This window comes from Lytechinus variegatus, chromosome 17 (genome assembly GCF_018143015.1).
Source record: "Lytechinus variegatus isolate NC3 chromosome 17, Lvar_3.0, whole genome shotgun sequence".
In the NCBI taxonomy this organism is placed as follows: domain Eukaryota; kingdom Metazoa; phylum Echinodermata; class Echinoidea; order Temnopleuroida; family Toxopneustidae; genus Lytechinus; species Lytechinus variegatus.
In genome coordinates this window covers 27,108,120-27,128,820 of record NC_054756.1, presented here as the reverse complement: position 1 = coordinate 27,128,820, position 20,701 = coordinate 27,108,120, and the positions used below count along the sequence as shown (strand labels likewise).

The window sequence follows — 20,701 nt, the reverse complement described above, 5'->3', positions numbered from 1 at the left end:
AGATTTAATAATGTCATTGTTGATGATGGTGACAACCTTTCAAATATTTTTAATAACCATTTCTCTTCCATTGGCGTAAATCTAGCTAAAGATATTCCTCCCGCGACGAAAAGTTTTTCGGACTTTCTCGGCCCGCCTAATCCAAATTCAATATTTTTTGCTCCAACATATAATCAAGAAGTTATTGATATAGTATCTGGCTTGAAAAATAAAAAAAGCCCTGGCTTTGATGAAATTAATAATTTTATTTTAAAATCCGTAATAAATTCTATTGTTTCCCCGCTGGTGCATATATTCAACCTTTCCTTAGAAAATGGTACAGTACCAAATCAAATGAAGATAGCCAAGGTAATTCCTTTATTTAAAAAAGGTGATAAGTTGGATGTCGGTAATTACCGACCTATTTCTCTTTTGTCCACATTTTCTAAGATCCTTGAAAGAATAGTATACGTCAGAACAGAAAAATTTTTGTCAATGCATAATATTTTATCTGATGTTCAATTTGGGTTTCGCGACAAGCACAACACCACTCATGCCCTGATGAATTTTGTCAACAAAGTAGTCAATGCTCTAGACAAATCTAGTCACCTTGTGGGTATTTTCCTGGACTACTCCAAGGCCTTCGATACCATTAATCATGAAATCCTACTTAAAAAAATATCTCACTATGGTGTGCGAGGGAAGGCCTTGGAGTGGTTCAGGAGCTACCTACTTAACAGACAACAATACGTGTTTGTTAAAGATCATAACTCCAATTTGAAATATGTTAACTGTGGAGTCCCCCAGGGTAGCTTATTGGGCCCACTTCTTTTCACAATTTATATAAATGATTTCTGTAGATCATCCAAAATATTATCCCTTATCTTGTTTGCAGATGATTCGACCTTATTTTTTTCTCATCAGAATCCACAAACTTTAGTTGATGTTATTAATTCTGAACTTATTAATGTTACTGAGTGGATAAGAGCCAATCGATTATCTTTGAACCTTAACAAAACAAAATACATGTTATTTAGTAATTCCATAGACAAGTTACCGATGAACATTATATTTGATAATACCCCATTAGAAATGGTACCTTACACCAAATTTCTTGGAATAACAGTTGACAGTAAACTTTCTTGGAAAAATCATATTGAAAATATATCCAAAATAATTTCACGAAATATTGGTATTATTAATAGGCTAAAATTTTGCATTCCCTCCACATCATTAATCATGCTCTACTCATCCTTAATCTTGCCTTATTTGAACTATGGGATTCTTATTTGGGGTGATACCCATCAATATTTATTAGATAAATTGTTGCTTTTGCAAAAGAAAGCACTTCGTATTATTCATAGTACATGTTTCCGTTCTCATACGGACCCACTTTTTCTAGAAAGTAAACTGTTGAAAGTCAAAGACCTGTATTTACTACAGTTAGGGCACTTCATGTATAGTTATAATAATAATGCACTTCCCCATATTTTTGATGCCATGTTCCCTAAAAATCAATTTTATCATAACTACCCCACGAGACACTCTGACGAACTTCACATCCCACTTTACAGAACTTTACTGGCCAAAAATACATTCCTATTCAACGGTCCTAAATTCTGGAACTCACTCGCTAATAATGTTAAAGACAGTGTCTCCTTGAATTCATTCAAACGTAAACTCAAACGTATCCTGCTTAATTCCTATAATTCTCAACGGAACTAACACTTCATTATCTTGATTATAATCCTTACATTTTTCACTTTTATTTTATCTTTTTTCATCTATATTGTCCAGTCATATCCTTTGTTATTTCACCAGATCAAGCTGGTTCATGGTCAGCCCTTTCCCATTCTTAGTTTTACTCCTTTTTAAAAAACTAGTTGTCTTGTACTGTCCTGTCTCTTGTTTTGTCTTGTCTTCTACGTCTTGTCATCACCTCTCTCTGTTTTTTTTCCTGTCTTGCGCAACATATCCTTTGCAACGAAGACCTCTTTGTGTGAAAAGCTTTGCATTTGTTCAGTTTTTTATGTTTCCGTCAATATGATTTCTTTTTCTCTTTTTCTTTCCTGTAATACATGCATGTACGCATATAGTAAGTCGACTATAATTTCTTCTTTTCCAAGGGGGATCCACAATTTTACAAGCTTTGCTTTTAAGTGGATCCCCCTCATTTCCATATCCATTTATTCTCTATATTATACTGTTTTTTTTTACGAAGTAAGAATGCCCTTCTGTAAAATTGTATTTGATTTGTATTGTTTTATATTACTTTGTATTATGTTTTGAATGGAAATGAAATAAAAAAGAATTGAATAGAATTGAATTTACACATTGAGTAATGAGGTAAACGTTACGGCTGGTACTCCTTATTCACTCAGCACCAAATATTATTGATAATAATTTTGTGGAGAAAAAACGATTTACACTCCATAAACTCCAGTGTTGATTAACACCAGCCCGGAATCTACATGTATATGTATGTGTCCACACCAGAGAAGTATTTAATCAACACCATGCAGTTTTAAATCAAACCGATGTTTTTTTGTAATACTAATTGTTGGTGTATAAACACCTATCTGGTGTTAGACCAAAAGGAAACTGGTGTTGTTTAACACTTCTCTGTTGTGGACATATATAGATTCCGGACTGGTGTTAAATCATCACCAGATTTTTTTTTCAGTTTAGCCGTTGTAATCAGGATAATGGTATTTCTCATCACCCATGAGTTTGCCAAGTTCGACATTAAATGGTCTGTAAAAGTCATTCAGAAGTTTCAGCGTCTCGGGTTTCGTCTGTTCGTGTTGTCGTTTGTTCATGTTTCGGGGGCTCCTTTGAAGTATGGTATTCTCTTCTTCAACGCTCAGTTTTCCTGTAATGGGGGGGTCCAGGAATGCAGGCAAAGGGCTCGGTGAAAGTTAACATACAAAGAGCGTACTTGCAGGGATACGATTTCTTTGACAGAGAGTATACATGCAGAGATATTGCAAAATGATATTGACACATGCATAGATATATATTCAGCCATTTCATTACTCTAACAGGACACCCCCGGATAACTCTTACCTGACAGGTCCCCCAGAGGACACGTCCCATGGAGGGCAACTCCCCCGCAGGACGGGCCACTGGAGGAGAACAGCTCCTCACAGGACATCACCCCATAGGATGGGTCCCCCGGAGGACCACTTCCCCGATAAAAACTTCCTTGAAGGACAACTCCCAGAAGGCAGGACGCCCGGATAACAATTCCCCCGAGGACAACTTCCCAGAAGACAAGACGCCCGGTGACAACTCCCCGGAAAGATATTTATATGGCAAAGTTCTTTCTATAATGCTCGTCGTTCTAGTGATAATTTCATTAAACAAAATGAATTTTCACAGAATTCCCTCTAGGATGATTCCAAGAATTTCTTCCTACCGGGCACCCATACACTTCACTTGGATGGATAGTGGCAAATAAACGCCTTGTCAAAGGATGCGAGAGCTGCTGTGGAATTCGAACCCCGGACCTCGCAATTCATGGTTTGTGACAGCCCCTTGAAAACGCGACAGCCAATTATACACTCAGCCTCAACACCATGGCGTTGTTGCCCTTCAGCAAGGAATTTACCCTCACTGTGCTGCACTCAACCCAGGTGAGGTAAATGGGTACCCAATAATATTATTCCTCAAATGCAAGCTCTGGAAACGGCAATTTCGAAGGAAGGAAGGAAGGAAAGAAGGAAGGAAGCTAATAATAGTGCGCCTTGGAATAGTAGATAGATGGCGCTATAACTAAATGCTTAGTATTACCATTGGGGTTTCCGCATACAAGAACATACAAAATTAAACCAAAAATATTGTCAAATGCTCTTCATGACAAAACACAACCAATAAGTCTTTGTCGAAAACTTCGGGTGAATCAAAACAGATGTTTCGTCCTGGACTCCGGACAAACAACATTTTTTGCAATATTTCGTCAGCTCCAAAAATTAGGACGAAAATGCTGATCCCGTGATCCAGATCACCATTTGACGACAAAGACCTCCCAGCTGTTCATTGTCATCAATTTGAAGGGCATTTTCAATAAATTTACTGTGTTCTTGAATCCTTCCCCGTTGCGATTGCATTATTGTATTATCAGCTATTAGACCCAGTGGCAGATCCAGGGGGGGCACATCCATCCGGCCCGTACCCCCCCCCCCTCCCCTTTGAGAGTTGTAAATATTTTCAATGTAAATATGCCGTCCACACACAAATGTGCCCCCCTTTTGAGAGTCACAACAAATACTTTTAAAGGGAATATGTCGTCCATACACAAGTGAGGATTTTTTTCTGCTTATCAAATTTCCCTTGGAAAATGTGCTCCTCCCACCTCCCCCTTGATAAATCCTGGATCTGCCCCTGATCAGACCAACCAATCGAGTATACTCACGCAAGTCAAGGAAGTCGATAAGATCCCTGTATGTCGTGACAGGGTCGGCTTGCCAATCCTCCAATCGTATCACTTTAAAATTGTCACGTGGGACTACTTTCATCCAATCACGGATGTACACGTGGTAAGCACCGACTTGCAGATCTGGGATAAAGTCATATGGCTAGCCGAGAAACAAAGAAGAATACAAATATTAACAAGCAAGATCGGTGATAAGATCCGAAAAACGCTAAATGAATGTATATTCATATCTATTCTTGTTGGACGGCTAAAACATCAAGGGAAATGAACGACTTTCAATCTCTTGCCGTATTTTTTTTATTATTTTTTTTATTATAATATCTACAAAAAATAAGACCAAGAGCTGAAAGTCAAATTTACAAATCTAAAGCTTCCTTGTCATGAAAAATGGCATATTGCTAGATATTTCTCCAATCTTAACACATTTTTTTGTTTATTTACATACATCAGTATAAAGAAACAAATTACAAATTACAAAGTCATGATCGACAAACGAATGACCGAAGTTCCAAACAACGCGTTAAAACTAGCCGGTTCATAGATAAATACAATAAAATTTTGACTCAAGAATAAATTTCAAATATGGCCGTACGCAGCGGGGGGGGTGGTCAGGGGCAATTTCCCCTCCCCAGGAACATTAATACTTACAATTCTTGCAGATTTTTTCCCAAATGCACCAAAAGTGTCCACGAAATCTTTCAATTTCACTTTTGCTCAATGCAAAAAATATCCCCATGACAAGCTTGGCTGCTTCGCAACCTCACTTCCAAAAAATGCCCTTCTTGCCCCCCCCCCTCGGGAATTATTTCTGCGTACAGCCATGACCTTAACCTACCCTATAAGGAGGGGAGATAACAGGCTGTAAAATATTCGTGGAGGGGAGTACATTAAAGAAATGATTAACCACAAGTAAATGAATTATAAAGGGGGGGGTTAACAAAGACTTTGAAATCAAAGATATGATACAAACTGCATACAAAAGATGGCTCACTTACACAATCTGCAGCATATGCGCAGAACCGTAGATTGTGATCCTGCATACATTTTTGGAAACATTTGGTATAGAAAACGACTCTCTCGTGCCATTGGGCAGCGCTGCCGGGGTTATGTAAGTACCAATAAAACGAGTCAGCCCTGAAATATTGATAGGTTTAAGTGAGAGGACACACGAGGGCGGGAAGGAAAGGGCGGAGAGAAAGAAAGCAAAGGATAAACGACGAAAAAAGAGGAGTGCAAAAAATATTTATTTTCATATTATGATCACAATAGTAATATATATTATAAAAGAAACGTGACATAAATGATTACTACTACAACTAGTTGTTTTGCCACTTGGGAACATCATTATTGTATGGCATGGTTATTCAGTATAGTGAATTAGTGTGTTATTAATCTGAAACTTAAATGAGATGACTACACTGCTCAAAATGCCGTCAAAATGGTGCATTATGGGAAATGAACATGGCCAGATACAAGAAGTTGAGAACTTGAGGCGGTGCTTTAAAGGCTGCAGGTTCGTATGCCCTTTAACCCTTATCAAACTGGGGGTCAATTTGACCCCCCCCCCCCCCTCAACAAATTTCGTCAATACGCCGTCGTGCGAATTTTTTTTTGACCGAGCCGCTCGCTGACTTTTTACTTTCAAGTCTTGCGCATCTTTTGAGACCAAATTTGCGACGGCCAGGTACGCTGTTCCAGCGGCGTAACAGGGGTCGGTGGCCGGGGGGGGGGCAAGAGCCAAAAATTTCCCGGTCATATCATGGTATGAACAGTCTTAGTGATGGATTGTGGCGAAGATTTCGAGAGGGCCAGACATTGCGTGTAAGGCAGAATTTATCTTAAGAAAAAAAAAGTTGCTAGAGAGCGAGGGAAGTGAGCGAGCAAAAATTTTGACATTTTTAATACAAAATCCAATTTTGTGATAGAGTTTTGACATGATATCCAGAGAATAATATATTTCACTCTTCTCTCTTTTCCATTCCCCATTCCTTTTTTGGTGGTCTGTATGCCACTGTGAACATGTTTTTTTTTTGCGGCAGTAGCGTGAAGAGTAAACAAACGAGAGGCGTAATAGGCCTTTATGGTGCATGTACTATAAAAGCTGCTTAATAGAAGTCCCGAGCGAGAATTTAACTTTGAGATATATGTTTACATTTTATTCAGAAATAAAATAATATCCTACACTTTTCCTTTGCTTTTCTTCCCTCCTTTTTTTTCTTGGTTGTAGAACTTTTGGGGACCATGTCCAACCCTTCCATACTCATAAACGGCAGTGCTATATGCGATTGGGTTCCGTCTGGAGCCCCCGGAACTTTTTGATATCAAAGCCATCTAAACCTCGCAGATTGCCGCCATCTTTAATCAAATCATAGCGCGGGTATATGCAGAATATAGCTTTACACAACACAATTATTTAACCCAGTTACACCAAATATTTTGAGGGGGCAAAACATAGCAATGTTGGAAAAACTATAAAAAAAAAAGTCGCCTGCGAGCAAAGCGAGCTGGAAAAATGTCTATTGAAATTGAACTTAAGTATGTGAGAGATATCCATTAATTCAGAAAACAAAACATTAATTTTCATTGTTTCCATTCTTTTCATTATTACGATGTATCCTATAATATCTTCTATTTCCTCTTGGGTCCCTTGTCCCTTTTCTTTGTTTTCCAATTTAGCTTTTGACTAATTCCATTCTACCTTCATTTGCCGCTATTGTTTGCATTTATGTCATCTATTAATTCATTTCCCATCATATATTGCATTCCATATTTAGGCCTAGTTCAAGATTGATTCGTTCTTACTTAAATGTTCTTTCGTTCCTTTTTCCGCTTTCCTTCCTTCTACATTAAAAAAAAATTTCTTTTTCGTTTTCTTTTCACTTTTCCCTTTCCTTTTTCCCTTTCCTTCCCCTTTCCCTCTTTCTCCCTCCTTTTTCTTTTTTTATTTTAAAAGAAATTAAATATATTTTACAATTTTTTGTAGATATTTGTACGAAATGAAATAATTGATACCCCAACCAAAAATTAGCATTGTACTAGCTATTTGAATTGAGTTAAAGGCATAAACATACACACACACACAAATTTAGGGCAAATTTCAAACGCATATTTGCATAATTAATTGATAAAAATAAATAAAAAATTAAAGTTTAACTATATACAGTCTTGCAGTTTATATATCCGGCTCTACGCGCGTGCAAATTTTCGCGGCGATCGCGCAATCAGCGGCCGAGATCTGAGGGGGGAGGGATCAAATTGACCCCCCCCCCCAATATATACTGGTCCGAAATAGAACAGTTAAGATAGGGTTTAAGCCCGGCGCACATTATGCGATCCTAATTTCAAAGAAAGTGCATTTGATATGGACATTGCTATAAAATACCATATAGAGTCCAGAATATTGCTAGGACAACTGAAATCGAAATTCAGTCTAGTTTGGTGATAAAAACTAATAATATGTAATAAATTTGCTCAATTGGATAATAATTGCCCAGAATACATATATATATTTTTACCAACATACATTACCCAACACAGTGGACAGTATGTTGCCCAATATTTCAAGTGTGTAGGAATAAGAGCAAATTTCAATCCAAATCGTAATGACGCCATCAACGGCTGCGACTTGAGGCCGATTAGAATTTACTCCGACCAATTATGAGCTTGCAGCAAAGCAAAATTATTGTTTTATCATTCCTCACCAGGGGCCGTGGATCGGTTTTAAAAGTGGGGGGGCTGACCATGCAAAAAATCACATTATTATGGTCATATTTACGTTTTTGTACACGGTTTTTGAAAAAAAGTGGGGGGCTGAAGCCACCCCCCCCCCCCCCCCCCGCTTCCGCGGCACCTGCTAACATTATGCAGAACTTAAAATGAATTCATCTTACTTCTTGGAACTTTCACAGGTAATGCACAATGTGATTTATTAAAAAATCGTGTTGCATCGGATCCATAGTGTGCGCTGGGCTTGAGAGATTTAGATATTATTATGCACTTCTAAACTGGGCGAGTTACAAAAATGTTACCGTTTAGTTGGATTGCGTATCATTAGTAAAAACTTCGCGTTGGGTTGCAGAGCATGCATTAGATCAGCGTTGGTGTATGGTGGCTCGGCTGCATACGGGAAAGTCTCTATCCATTTTCTTCCAATTGAGTAGGCAGTGGATACCGAAGCTTCACCTGAAAAAAGGGATTTTTTCAAGGGGAATCCAAACCAAATTCAACAAAAGATATCTCTATCGGAAAAAAGAAAAAAATCAAAATCAGACAAGTAGTTTGAGCAATATGCACAGCAAAAACTGTGGTGTTAACCGGTGTACATAGAGGACCACATCAGTTTATTTTACACCGGTGTTAAATTGGTGGTGTTAGTTTTACACCTATAGGTGTTATTACAACACATTTTGTTGTTAAATTTACACTCTTTGGTGTTATGTTTAATCTCTAGGGTGTAATTTGAACACCTCAGGGTGTGGTCCTCTATTAACACCAATTGGTGTCAGTTTTAACACCGCAGTTTTTACAGTGTGGGACAACGATAAGAAAGTGAGGGGGGGTAGTTGTAAAAACACTGGTAATCACTATCCCTTGTCATAGTGAGTGGCGTAACTACGAGGGCACGTGTCCCCCCCCCCCCCCCACAAATGACAAAAACAACAACAACGGGCAAAATGAGAAAAAAGGAGAAAGAAAGAGAAATGTTGTGGAGGGGGAATAAATTATAAGAGATTTGTTTTCCTAATTTTACAAAACATATTTTTAGGGACTATGTGATCGTCACTCCTCAAAGTGCTCGCGATCCCGTTCAAGAGGATTCAATGGCACTATACCATCCCGTTCTCAATCAATATACCCCAGATGTTTTTCCTCGTACTTCGAGCTTTTCTTCAAGTATTTAGTGACACACCTTTCTTTTTCACGACTACCTTTTAAGTTCTGAATAAAAAAAAAACATTTTCACTCAGCGCTTCAAGTTCACATTAGTGTATCGGTGAGATATGTATGAATTCCTAAAAACAGTCCTGAAACTGTCCATCTTTTCGTGTGTGAATATCGCGCTCCGCGCTCACATCATTTGGTTAGTGACATTTTTATGGTCTTATTAGATTGCCACTCTTCAGGTCGTTGTATCAAGCTGCACTTCGCGCTCGCAATATTTGATTAGTGAGATACGTATCACATTCATGATTACAAAGAAGTGCTCCATATTTTAGTAATTATAAAAAAATATCGCGCTTCGCGCTCACATTTGATAGGTGAAATAAATGTATGTAGGTCTATATGGTCTCTATGAATTTGTACAAAACAATTATTCTTAGATTGCCCCTCTTCAGGTCTAATTGTAAAAAAATTTCAACTCGCGCTTCGCGCTCGAATCGTTTTGTTAGTGAAATTTGTATGGTCTTAATAAATCCCCAAAACAATCCTTAGATTCCCCCTTTTTAGGTCGTAATATCAAAAGTTTTAAGCAGCGCTTCGCGCTTGCAATATTTGACTAGTGAGATACGTATTCATGATTTCAAAAATTGTTCAATATTTTTAGTTGTAATTTAAAAAAGCAGCTCTCACTATAGGCGCTTGCATTAGTTGATTATGGCGAGGTACGTATGATTTTCATGAATTATTTTTTAAAACATAGTTCTTAAAATGTCCCTTTCGGCCAGGGGTCAATATAAACCCAAATTTCAACTCGCACTTCGCGCTCCCATTGTTTGTTTAGTGAGATATTGAGCGCGCTTCGCACGCACACTCCAAATTTTTGCTGGTTCCCCCCCCCCATTCCTAGACTCCCGAGATCCAAGGTGCGCCACTGGTAATAGTGGTAGACAAGGACTTCTCTTCCATTTCCTTCAATACATAAAATGGTTAATATATCATTTTTTTTAAAGGTTTTACTTCAAATTATATTTTATTTTTCTTTCACGAGGACATAAAGCAATATGAAACCTGCGTTTTATTTTGATTAATGCCCAGGAGAATGTGTTCTACAGGCAAAAGTTTACATAGTCTTGGGGATCTCGAATTTAAAACGGCCAAAACTTTCTTCTTATTTAATCATTACTTGTCCGATTTCTTTCAAACTTTCACCATTCTGTCCACCTTTTTTCGTCCTCTCTCTCTTAAAGCATTTTATGACCAAGGTTGCATTACATTGGCTATCCAAAGACATTTCAGACTCCAATTCATTGTTTATATTCAAACGCAAACTTAAACATACTTTACTGAATGATTATGCAGTTCAGGCAGTAGTAGATATCTAAACCTTTCAGCAGCTCCATTTTACCACCATAGCTCCATTTTACCACCATACCTCCCTTTAAAACATTACTTTCCTTCCGGGGCGTGCTACAGATGTGATTAAACCAATTGGTTCATAAACTTTTGCTTTTCTCTTACTTTTTAATTTTAATAACTATATAGCCTTTTATCTTATCTCCTTCTTCCATTGGGGCCTATAACTCACAAGCTTTGCTTTCAACTTAGGTCCCTCCATTTTTCACTGATTTAAATTCTTATTGCGTATAAATTTTGTCTCAAGAACCATTTATTTCAACTGAAGATGATTATGTTATACTCATGTCAAGCATGTAAATGTCTGTATATGAATAATGGAAATAAACTGAACTGAACTGAACATTTCAAGAGTCGACCCGTCTATGGTAGATAAGACAAACATCGTCATCCAAGAGAAGAGGTACTTGACATTATATTCTAAAGTAAATCTACAAAAGAGTGGTAATCTGTACTCCGTGAATATGATTGATAGACCAACATGAAAAAACAAAGCACTGAAAATGTCATTAAATTCGGATGAATTTGGGTTAAATATCGAAATTGCGTACCACCAAAGTGATGTCAATTTGCCATCTTTTTATTTTCAATTGAATTTTCCAGATAATATCGCTTCAATTATGTAAGACTAGCATTAATTACTGATTTAGATTATCAACGCATTGTTAAAAGATAAATATTTTAATTGTTAAAAGATAAATATTTTAATTCACATAGTATGATTCATGAAAGAATTAACAAATTATGTTGTCATATAATGAAATGATTGAAATTACAAACTTTAATTTTTAATAATAATAATACCATTTGTAGGGCGCTTTATACTGGTGTTTCAAAGCGCACAGGTTGGCAGATTATAATAATATACAGTAAATCGGTCAAAAAAAAGTTATGAGACAAGGTGAGCTTTAAGTGACGATTTGAAAATTTCTACGGAGGGAACATTTTGTATAATTTTAGACTTATATATATAACCTCTGTAGGCCTAAACTCCTCTTCAACTCTTGATTCTGAGTGTCTAACTAAAAAAATCCTCATAGCGATATTTAAGTATTAATGCTAGATCTGTTATTTATTCATTTATACTTACTACAGACAACTGGATTAGTACCCCCCCCCCGCCCCTGTTTTATCGTGTGTACTTACCTTCCTCTACCCTACTCTAGTTAGTTGTTCTTTTTTATGTTATTACTGTATATATATGTATATATACTTTTTTTTTCTTGCTTCTTATCTGCTTTTTTTTTTCAATGCAGACGTTTAATTATATTGTATCATACATATTTTGTTGTTGTATCAAAGGTGATCTGTGCTTAACAAGCGTTGCTTCTATACAGACCACCTCTTTCCCATATTTTCGATATCTTTTTAGCTCATTGTCCATAAGCTTTTATTCCTGTTGTGTTTTTTTCTTTTAACCTTATTGATATCGTACATGTATGCATTGTATTTTGGTTGTGGAAAGAAATAAATGAACTTGAACTTGAACTTGAAATGCACGATCACCATATCGGGTCTTAATGCGAGGGCAATGAATTAAATTTAATCTGTTTTTTATGACATTTTCTGTGCTTTTCTAATTTGCTTTTCTAATTCATACTATTTTTATTCCAAATATTATCATATTTATCCAGAGTAAACTAGGCCAAGGGCATGATGTGATTGGCCGCGATGTGATCACCCTACGATCACAATACGATCGCACTACGATTATCTTGCGAATGACCGGAGACCAAGTGAAAACCTAGCATAATTACGAACCCTTCCATCATAAGTATTTTTGTATTCCAAACCTATATACACTAAAAACGAATGTTAAAGTCTGAAATAAATTTTGAATGTTTTTCTTTCGCTTTATATGTCAACTTGACTATTTTCGCTCTGTTAATTGACTTACAACGTTTCATAATATGGGCACTCTAACGCTTCCCTAATAATCGTGTTTCAAGGGGGGTTTTTTTGGGGGGGTCACCGAAATTTGGGAAAAAGTGCATTAGTTTGTTTTACATCACAGAGCATGAAAAAAGCATGAAAAACATTTTTAAAAATCGAACAGAAAACATTTACAAATATTTCAGAATTTAACATCCGTATTCAGTGTAGGCCTGGAATACAAAAGTACTTAAAGTGGAAGGCTTCATAAATGCTCCGTTGTCATTTTGGTCCATGATCATTGCATGTAGGGTAATTTTAGTGATCACGTCACAACTAACCGCGTCGTAGCCTTGGCCTTGGCTTAATTTTTCCCCCGACTTCGTGTGCAACGTACTGCAGTACTGCATAATACTAAACTAGTGGTCAGAATAAAACGCAGACTGTTATAAGAAATGAAAATGGGCTATATACTCACCGAAAACTTTAGGATAGTAATCTGTACCTTCTTTAGTCGCAATCTTGGTTTTGATTAGTTCTGGTACAACTGATGCTTTATAGAAATTAAGGCACCATTCAAACGAACTGTCATCCTTCCCACCAGTGTGATTGCGGGCTTGAAGTACTAAAATGATTAGGAAAGAGGGATGCAATTCATTTATTTATTTATTCATTTATTTATTTTTTATCTATTTATCCATTCATTCATTTATTTATTTATTCATTTATTTACTTACTTATATACTTACTCATTTATTTATAGCGGATTACCCCGGAGTCCTCCGCCAGGAAGTTTTACTCATGCAGGGATGACGAGAGTGGTGCATGGTATTATTTCCGAGTTTTAGGTTTTTATCCATTTATTCATTTATTTATTCACTTATTTTTTACTTACTTATTCATTCATCTATTTATTCATCTATCTATTTTTTTATCCATTCATTAGTTCATTCCTTCATAAATGAGGCTTCTTGTATATAGGAAGGTGGCTCCATCCGTGACATCCATCACACTGTTAGAACATTTATAATTAAAATAAAAGAAGTTCCTGCAGCAGAGTCTCGAGAACACCTGTAGTCATACCAGACTGCGTAATCTTACAGGAAATTGGTGTATGAAATCTTACAAATTTCCTTAAATAAAACAGCCTTTCCATTTTTTTAAACAAACCTGTTCTGTTAAATTGCAGAAATATGTCTGCTTGATGAATTTACAGAATGATTCTGTTATTGCTTTTTGCAAAATCTTCTGTTTTTTTTCTGTAAAATCAGGTTTTTTTAACAGTGCAGAAACTGGTATGCTGTGTTCATTGGAGGCCTTAACAGTAATAGATAATAGCAACATTTGGAAAATAAACAAGTCAAACAACCACAGATTTTAATATTGGAAGTAAAAAAAAAAATCTTTAGTCTTAATCATTGGGAAAGGAAAAATAAATTTGGACAAATTAATGATTTTTTAAAACTTTTTCTACAGACTGACTGTGAGGTTGTGCAAAGAATAACGATAATACGAAAGTCATATACGCCATGAATGCACATGTCCATTAAAACTAATTGATGATGGTGAATACAATTAGTATGGGATTAACTGCAATTATAATGAGATAAATAAAAATAGGCATGCATCATGCATGGCAAATAAAATAGAAATAATTATGATAATCTTTTCTTTTTCAAACAAGTGCACACCTAGTCACCAAGACGCGTACACCATTTTCATTTATTTGAATACAGTTAATGAGCATTGTTGATCAATTGCCTTGCTCACGTGCATATAGGTGCCACACCAGGGAATCGAGCCCCACACTTTTTAAGTACAGTCAAGGCGCCTTAAGGCCACCGCACACCTTACGACTGTTTGCGATCCGATTTTGGAACAAATCACATTTTGCTCAGTTTCTGAGAATGTGACGGGAATATGTAATTTTGAGGTTGAAATTAATTGAAAGAATACTAATATAACCATTTTGAAAGATTGCAAACCTTTATTTTGGAGTAAAGGCCAAATTAGTTTCAAATCGTTGCAAATCGTACGACTGCTATGACGTCATTACGACTAGATATTAAATTTGTTTTTATTCTAAGAAGGGTGATAGCATATTCACAGATTTGAACATACATGTAGGTATTCGTATGATGATTTCGAACATTCCTCAGTAAGATATTCCAAGTCTCAATATTTGCATCAAATTCTACTACGTATTATTCCAAAATATAATTTTTATTGAGTCGCAGACCAATCGTAAGGTGTGCGGCCGCCTTTAGTTCACTCGGCACCTCCACCTTTATCTCCATAATGATGACTTACTTTCAGGCCTGTGTACCGGAATAAAAGTATAGCCATTTCGTCTGGGTCCCCACCAGTGGGGTTCTTTGGGGACCCTTGTTAGAACATCAGGGTGAGCGGTAATCTTGTCCCAAATTTCCGATGTCCCAGATTTGTACATCCCAAGAACGTAGAAGTAAGGGAGGCAGTTCAGGTCCGTCTGGCCCCTCAACCAACAAGGATTTTTGAAGTTTTCCAGGAAGTGTAGAGGAATCTTTTCAAAGGGCTGAAGAGAAAAAAAATAAGAAGAATAGCGAAGTCTGTATTCCAACCCCAGGTGGGGGTCTGGTGGGTGTTTTCTAGGTTCCAAAACAATGCTCCGGCGACGATTACGCCGCTCTAAATTCCTCATCAACCCTGGGTTTAACACCATAAACTACCCGAAACGTAATCTTTGGCCTAACACTAAACCCTATACTGCAACCCTAACACTATGTACATCTTAGACGAAATTTAGCCCGGAGCAATTGTCGCAAGAGCAAGTGTCGTGTCACCATTAAATAAAGCTGTTCGTAAACTACGAGCGACGATTATACGAATGACCGGTGACCCTTTGTTGTGCGCTATAAGTCAACATCAATTGATATTACCTACCACAAGAAAGGATCACCAGTCGTTCGTAAAGTCTCTCGTAACTCAAAAAGAGTTTTATGATACACCTACAAAAAAGTCTGCCATTATGACAATTACCATGGTAACACGGTTCAGCAGCCAGTCCCAATAAAGTTTTCCATGCACGGTTACAATAATGGCACAGTTACACTAGTTGTAGCTCTTTAGGAATTGCCCTGATGCGAGCTACCAGAAAAAAAATTATATAAACAGTGTGTATAAAAAAAAGGTTTACACTTAGAAAAAAAAATCTTTAAAATCATATATTTGTAATATCCTGAACATTTTTCCACATTTTAACATTGGTACAGATCCATTTAAGCAAATGACGATAAACTGTCGAAAAATATTTCCGCTTGAGTGAGCACCACTTACTTTTGAAAAGTTAGTGAAAAATAATTTGCGCAGAAATTTGAAATAGTGATGCGAATAAAAGTAGACATTGATCATGAAGAACACGCTGGATTTAGCTAGTAAAATTGATTTGAAGATATCTTTACCCTTTTAACTTGTTTCCTTGCCCAAAACACTTCGAAGAGTGCATTGCACCCCACCCCACTCCCCCATGGCCGGCCAGAGGCCATCGTGACGATATTTGCTATACACTGAGCGGTGATTTAGATGAAATGGCTTAAGCTTGACTTTCATTTTGTTAATCATTGTCAAGCTTGGGAAAAGTGTGGAGAAACACGTATTAAAAAGATGGTCCGGGCTGAAAATATTCATATTTTAAAACATAGAGTAGAATTCACTGAGCAAAATGCCGAAAATTTCATCAAATTCGGATAACAAATAATAAAGTTATTGAAGTTTAAAGTTTAGCAATATCTTGTGAAAGCAGTCGTCATTAATATTCATTAGGTGGGCTGATGATGTCACATCCCCACTTTCCGTTTTCTTATATTATTACATGAAATCATATTTTTTTCATTATTTCATACTTGTTTGAATAATATGTCTCCTTATAATGAAATAAGTTGCAGCAGGAAATAACTAATGCACTAAATCAGTTGTCAATCCAATTTGTCTAGTTCTTGGAGGAAAAATTTGTATAAACCTGATTTCATATAATAAAATACAAAAGAACAAGTGGAGATGTGACATCATCAGCCCACCTAATGAATATTCATGACGACTGTTCACAAAATATTGCTAAACTTTAAAATTCAATAACTTTGTTATTTGTTATCCGGTTTTGATGAAATTTTCGGCATTTTGCTCAGTGAACTCTACTCTATTTATTAAGTTATAAATACTTTCAGCTCGGACCATCCTATTTAATGAAAAATGAAATGTAAGCCCACTTTAAAATAAAAACTTAGTGAAAAAAATGCTGGAGATGTCTGCTGTAAACTTTTGTTCAGATTCAGTTATGTCCTCAGATCCAGCTGGCACAAAAAAGGTAAAGGTTGTGCTTACTAAATGTTGAAATTTCAGTTTGGGTGGCAAAATTGTTACAAAATGCTTGAATGTATCCGTTTTATTTCAATTAACCAAAAGTGCAAGAGAAATGTATGAGAAATATTTCGCAGGGTAAGTTTGATTTCGCCCTTTCCCCTTGACACAGCGTGAAAACGAGCATTTCTGCGCAAACAGATTTCTGCGAACTTTACAAAAATGGACAGTACTCACTCAGTGTAACATTCTGTCACAACTTTTACTTTCATTGGATAGATGAGACCAAAACCCAAGATTATATGTGAAAAAATTGGTTAAACTTCGTAATTCCGAAACACGTAAATTGCCTATACCTCGATGTTCGTTAATCCGAAAACGTAAAAGGGTTTGTTAATCCAAACATTAATTGTGGCGTTATTCCGAAGATTCGACAATCCGAAAACGAAATAAGGTTCGATGTTCCGAAGGTTCGTTAATCCGAAAATGAAATAAGGTTTGTTAGTCCGAAAACGAAATAACGTTCGTTAATCATTTCGTTTTCGGACTAACGAACCTTCAGACCTACGAACCTCATTTCTTTTTCGCATTAACGATCCTTTGGAATTACGAACCTCACTTCGTTTTCGGACTAACGAACCCTCGGAATTACGAACCTCATTTCGTTTTCGGACTAACAAACCTTCGGAAATACGAACCTTCGGAAAAACGAACCTTCGGAATAACGAACCTTCGGAATAACGAATGTATGCGAAAAATTAACCATAATTTGTGTTGTATATTTTTTAATTCCCAGGGCTTTTTCAAAGTGTAAACGTTTTTGATACGCACTGTATATATACAAGAATTTTATCATTTTGATTTTTTTTTGAACGATCGTTTTTTTTATGCCTATCAAAAACTAAAAAGAAGCTTTAAAAAGGTTATGTTTTCTCTGTCGTCTCCCCATTATGCCTATCATGAAATATTTTTATTTGTCCCTATACGTTATATGTGCTATATGTTAACCACTTTGAACAGCGCCAATGCACTCTGTATACACGTTTCATTTCTTCCATTTATTTCAACAATATCAGCAAAGATACCTCTGTTTTACCTCTGTCATTTATGCCTCTGCCATTTATGCCTCTGCCAATTTGCTTCTGCTATTTTATACCTCTGCCATTTTTTACATCTGCCATTTTTTTAACTGTCACCACGTGGTTTAGGTATAAAGAATAGAATGGACCAACTACATGCGCTTTTATCAACATTGAGAGTATCTTAAGGGTGCAGGATTACAGCTTACCTCTGGAGCCGATGCTACCAGTTCTCTTGTCGCTCCCGGCATCATGGGCCACTTGCAAGAGCTGCCCCGACAGTTCCCCTCACTGTCCGTCCAAAACAGATCGGTGTAATTGGCTGGTGTGGCTTTCTGGTAGGAAATCGTGTAATTCGGACCCGGGTTCGGGTTCGGTTTCCCTGCATCGTGAAGAGGATCCGAAGCACCGGCTTTGGACTGGTTACGTTTGATCTCATCACTGTCAATCTGTTGCAGCTTCGCTGATTCGGCACGTGTTGGTTTGTTGCCGGTACGGTTCAATCCTGCAGAATGCGACACACATGCTCGTGAATGTGATACGTAGTTGTAATAGACATACACAAGCATGGGTTGAGCTATCAAGAAGTATATCACCACACTCTGAAATATAAATTAAAAGGGGAAATGATGATAAAAATAATGAAAATTTACTCATTTTGATACACGGGCACTGAAATGGAAAATAGCCTTTTCTATAGAAAATTTTCTACAATATGAATTTATGATTGCTTACTATATGAACCTACAGTATCTGATTAACAGTTTAGATAACCAGGAAAAAAATGTTTCATATATATTTGTTTTAACCGTTTAAATAACTATAGGCCTACACTCTAAAATGTTATATCAACATTTATAAGGTCGGAGTGACAAACTTTTTTTAATGTTGCATTTACTACTTTGAATTGTTCGTCTCAACACTCAAAGGTCAAGTCCGTCTCAGTAAAATGTTGATTTCAATAAATACGAGAAAAATCAAACTATCATAACGCTGAAAATTTCATAAAAATCGGATGTAAAATAAGAAAATTGTGATATTTTAAAAGTTCACTTATTTTTCACAAAACAGTGATATGCACAACTCAGTGACATGCAAATAAGAAAGATGATGATGTCCCTCATTATTGCTTTTTTATTGTTTGAATTATATACAATATTTCATTTCTTTACAGATTTTACAATAAGGACCAACTTGACTGAACCATAAAGTATTAAACAATGCTAATTCCACATGTTCAGAAAGGAATTAATCGTTGCTTTATTCGACAATTAGGAAAAGAATTAGAATATTTCATATTCCATATAATAACATTCAAAAGAAATAGTGAGTTGATGATGTCATCAGTCTCCTCATTTGCATACCGACCAGGGTGTGCATGTAACTGTTTAGTGAAATTAAGCGAAACTTTAAAATGTCATTATCTTCATTATTTTCCATCGATTACCACAATCGGATTTCCCCCCCTTTATTCAAATCAACTTTTTTGGGGGTGGACTTGTCCTATAAGTTGTTGGGTTGGGCTTTATGCAATTAGGTAAAATATAACATTTGGACAAGATTGTCACTCCTCCAGCCTTTTTAAGTGTTTATTTAACCTTTAATTTTTAGAGTGTATACTTTACAAGGAACAGTATAAACAGCATTAAAAACTTTAAACAACATTTTGACTGTGTGTTCAGAAGTGCGAAATATAAAGGAGAGAGCAAGTCTGCATGAAGAAAGAAGACATGCAGGAGGAAGCAGAAACAGAAATATGTACATTGTTAAAAATAATTTAAACAACGCTGTTTACTAAGTGAATTCCATGTTGTTTAAACATTTTGAACAAGTGTATGAAATATTTTAAACAACAAAGTTTAAATCAAATATTTCATTATCAATAATTTAAGCATGGTAGTTTAAGATTTTAAACACTTGTTTAAACTGTTTAAACAACTTTTGTGCGATTCACATAGTAAACAGCGTTTTTTATTATTCTTAACAATGTAAGGCTGCAAAGTTGTAGGTACACAGTAACAAGTTTTAAAAGGCTGTACAAATTTGTATACATCGCTGTACTATGATCGTGCTTAATTTATTGAATAATAATCATTAAACATTCAACTTTGTTGTTTAAAGTGTTAAACAACTGCTTTGTAAACAGCGTTTGTAAGAAGAATATTGGAAACATTGAGTAAAAATGAATGCAAATGAAATCCGTAGGTAGGCCTATTCATTACTACTTACTCTAAATCTCAACCGCGGGTCAAATATCCAACTCATCTCTGAGCACGTCTTGCTTCAATACTAACACCGATTATTATAACACTGATCGTGTCCACGTCACCACGATTGCCATCCATAATACGCAAGGGATTTTTTTCCGCGGTTGTTCGGGACGGGGAGGGGGAGGGGGGCTAACACGGACCTTGGGACGATTTTTAAAGAGGGGGTGTCGTTTTACTCAATAAATATCATAACCAATCCACTCGTCTTCAAGATTGTACACAAAGAGCGGCTAGCAACACGAACAATTTTTTCTACATCACAGCTTTAAAAGTTATTACACAGTAAAAACACTGTTTATACAACATACTAGTTTTAAACAGTAATTTGATTAGCAACCGTGCATCATTTATTGATTATTGAAAATTAGACTCTGTTGTGTAAAATTTTTAACAGCCTCTTTTGAAACCATTTGTACAACAATTAAAAATTTAAAAAG

At 36.3% G+C, this 20,701-nt stretch overlaps 1 protein-coding gene across 1 annotated transcript; it reads right to left on the bottom strand.

Moving 5' to 3' along the window:
* Positions 1-2,594: 2,594 nt before the first annotated feature.
* LOC121430604 (carbohydrate sulfotransferase 15-like) lies at positions 2,595-20,259 on the bottom strand. Its single transcript, XM_041627922.1, has 8 exons — positions 20,224-20,259; positions 18,204-18,596; positions 14,891-15,134; positions 13,059-13,205; positions 8,443-8,596; positions 5,410-5,548; positions 4,394-4,556; positions 2,595-2,851 (listed from the first exon to the last, which is right to left on the bottom strand). Exons 1-8 carry the CDS (start codon positions 20,257-20,259, stop codon positions 2,664-2,666), a joined length of 1,464 nt encoding a protein of 487 aa, XP_041483856.1. The 3' UTR covers positions 2,595-2,663.
* Between the last annotated feature and the right edge of the window lie 442 nt (positions 20,260-20,701).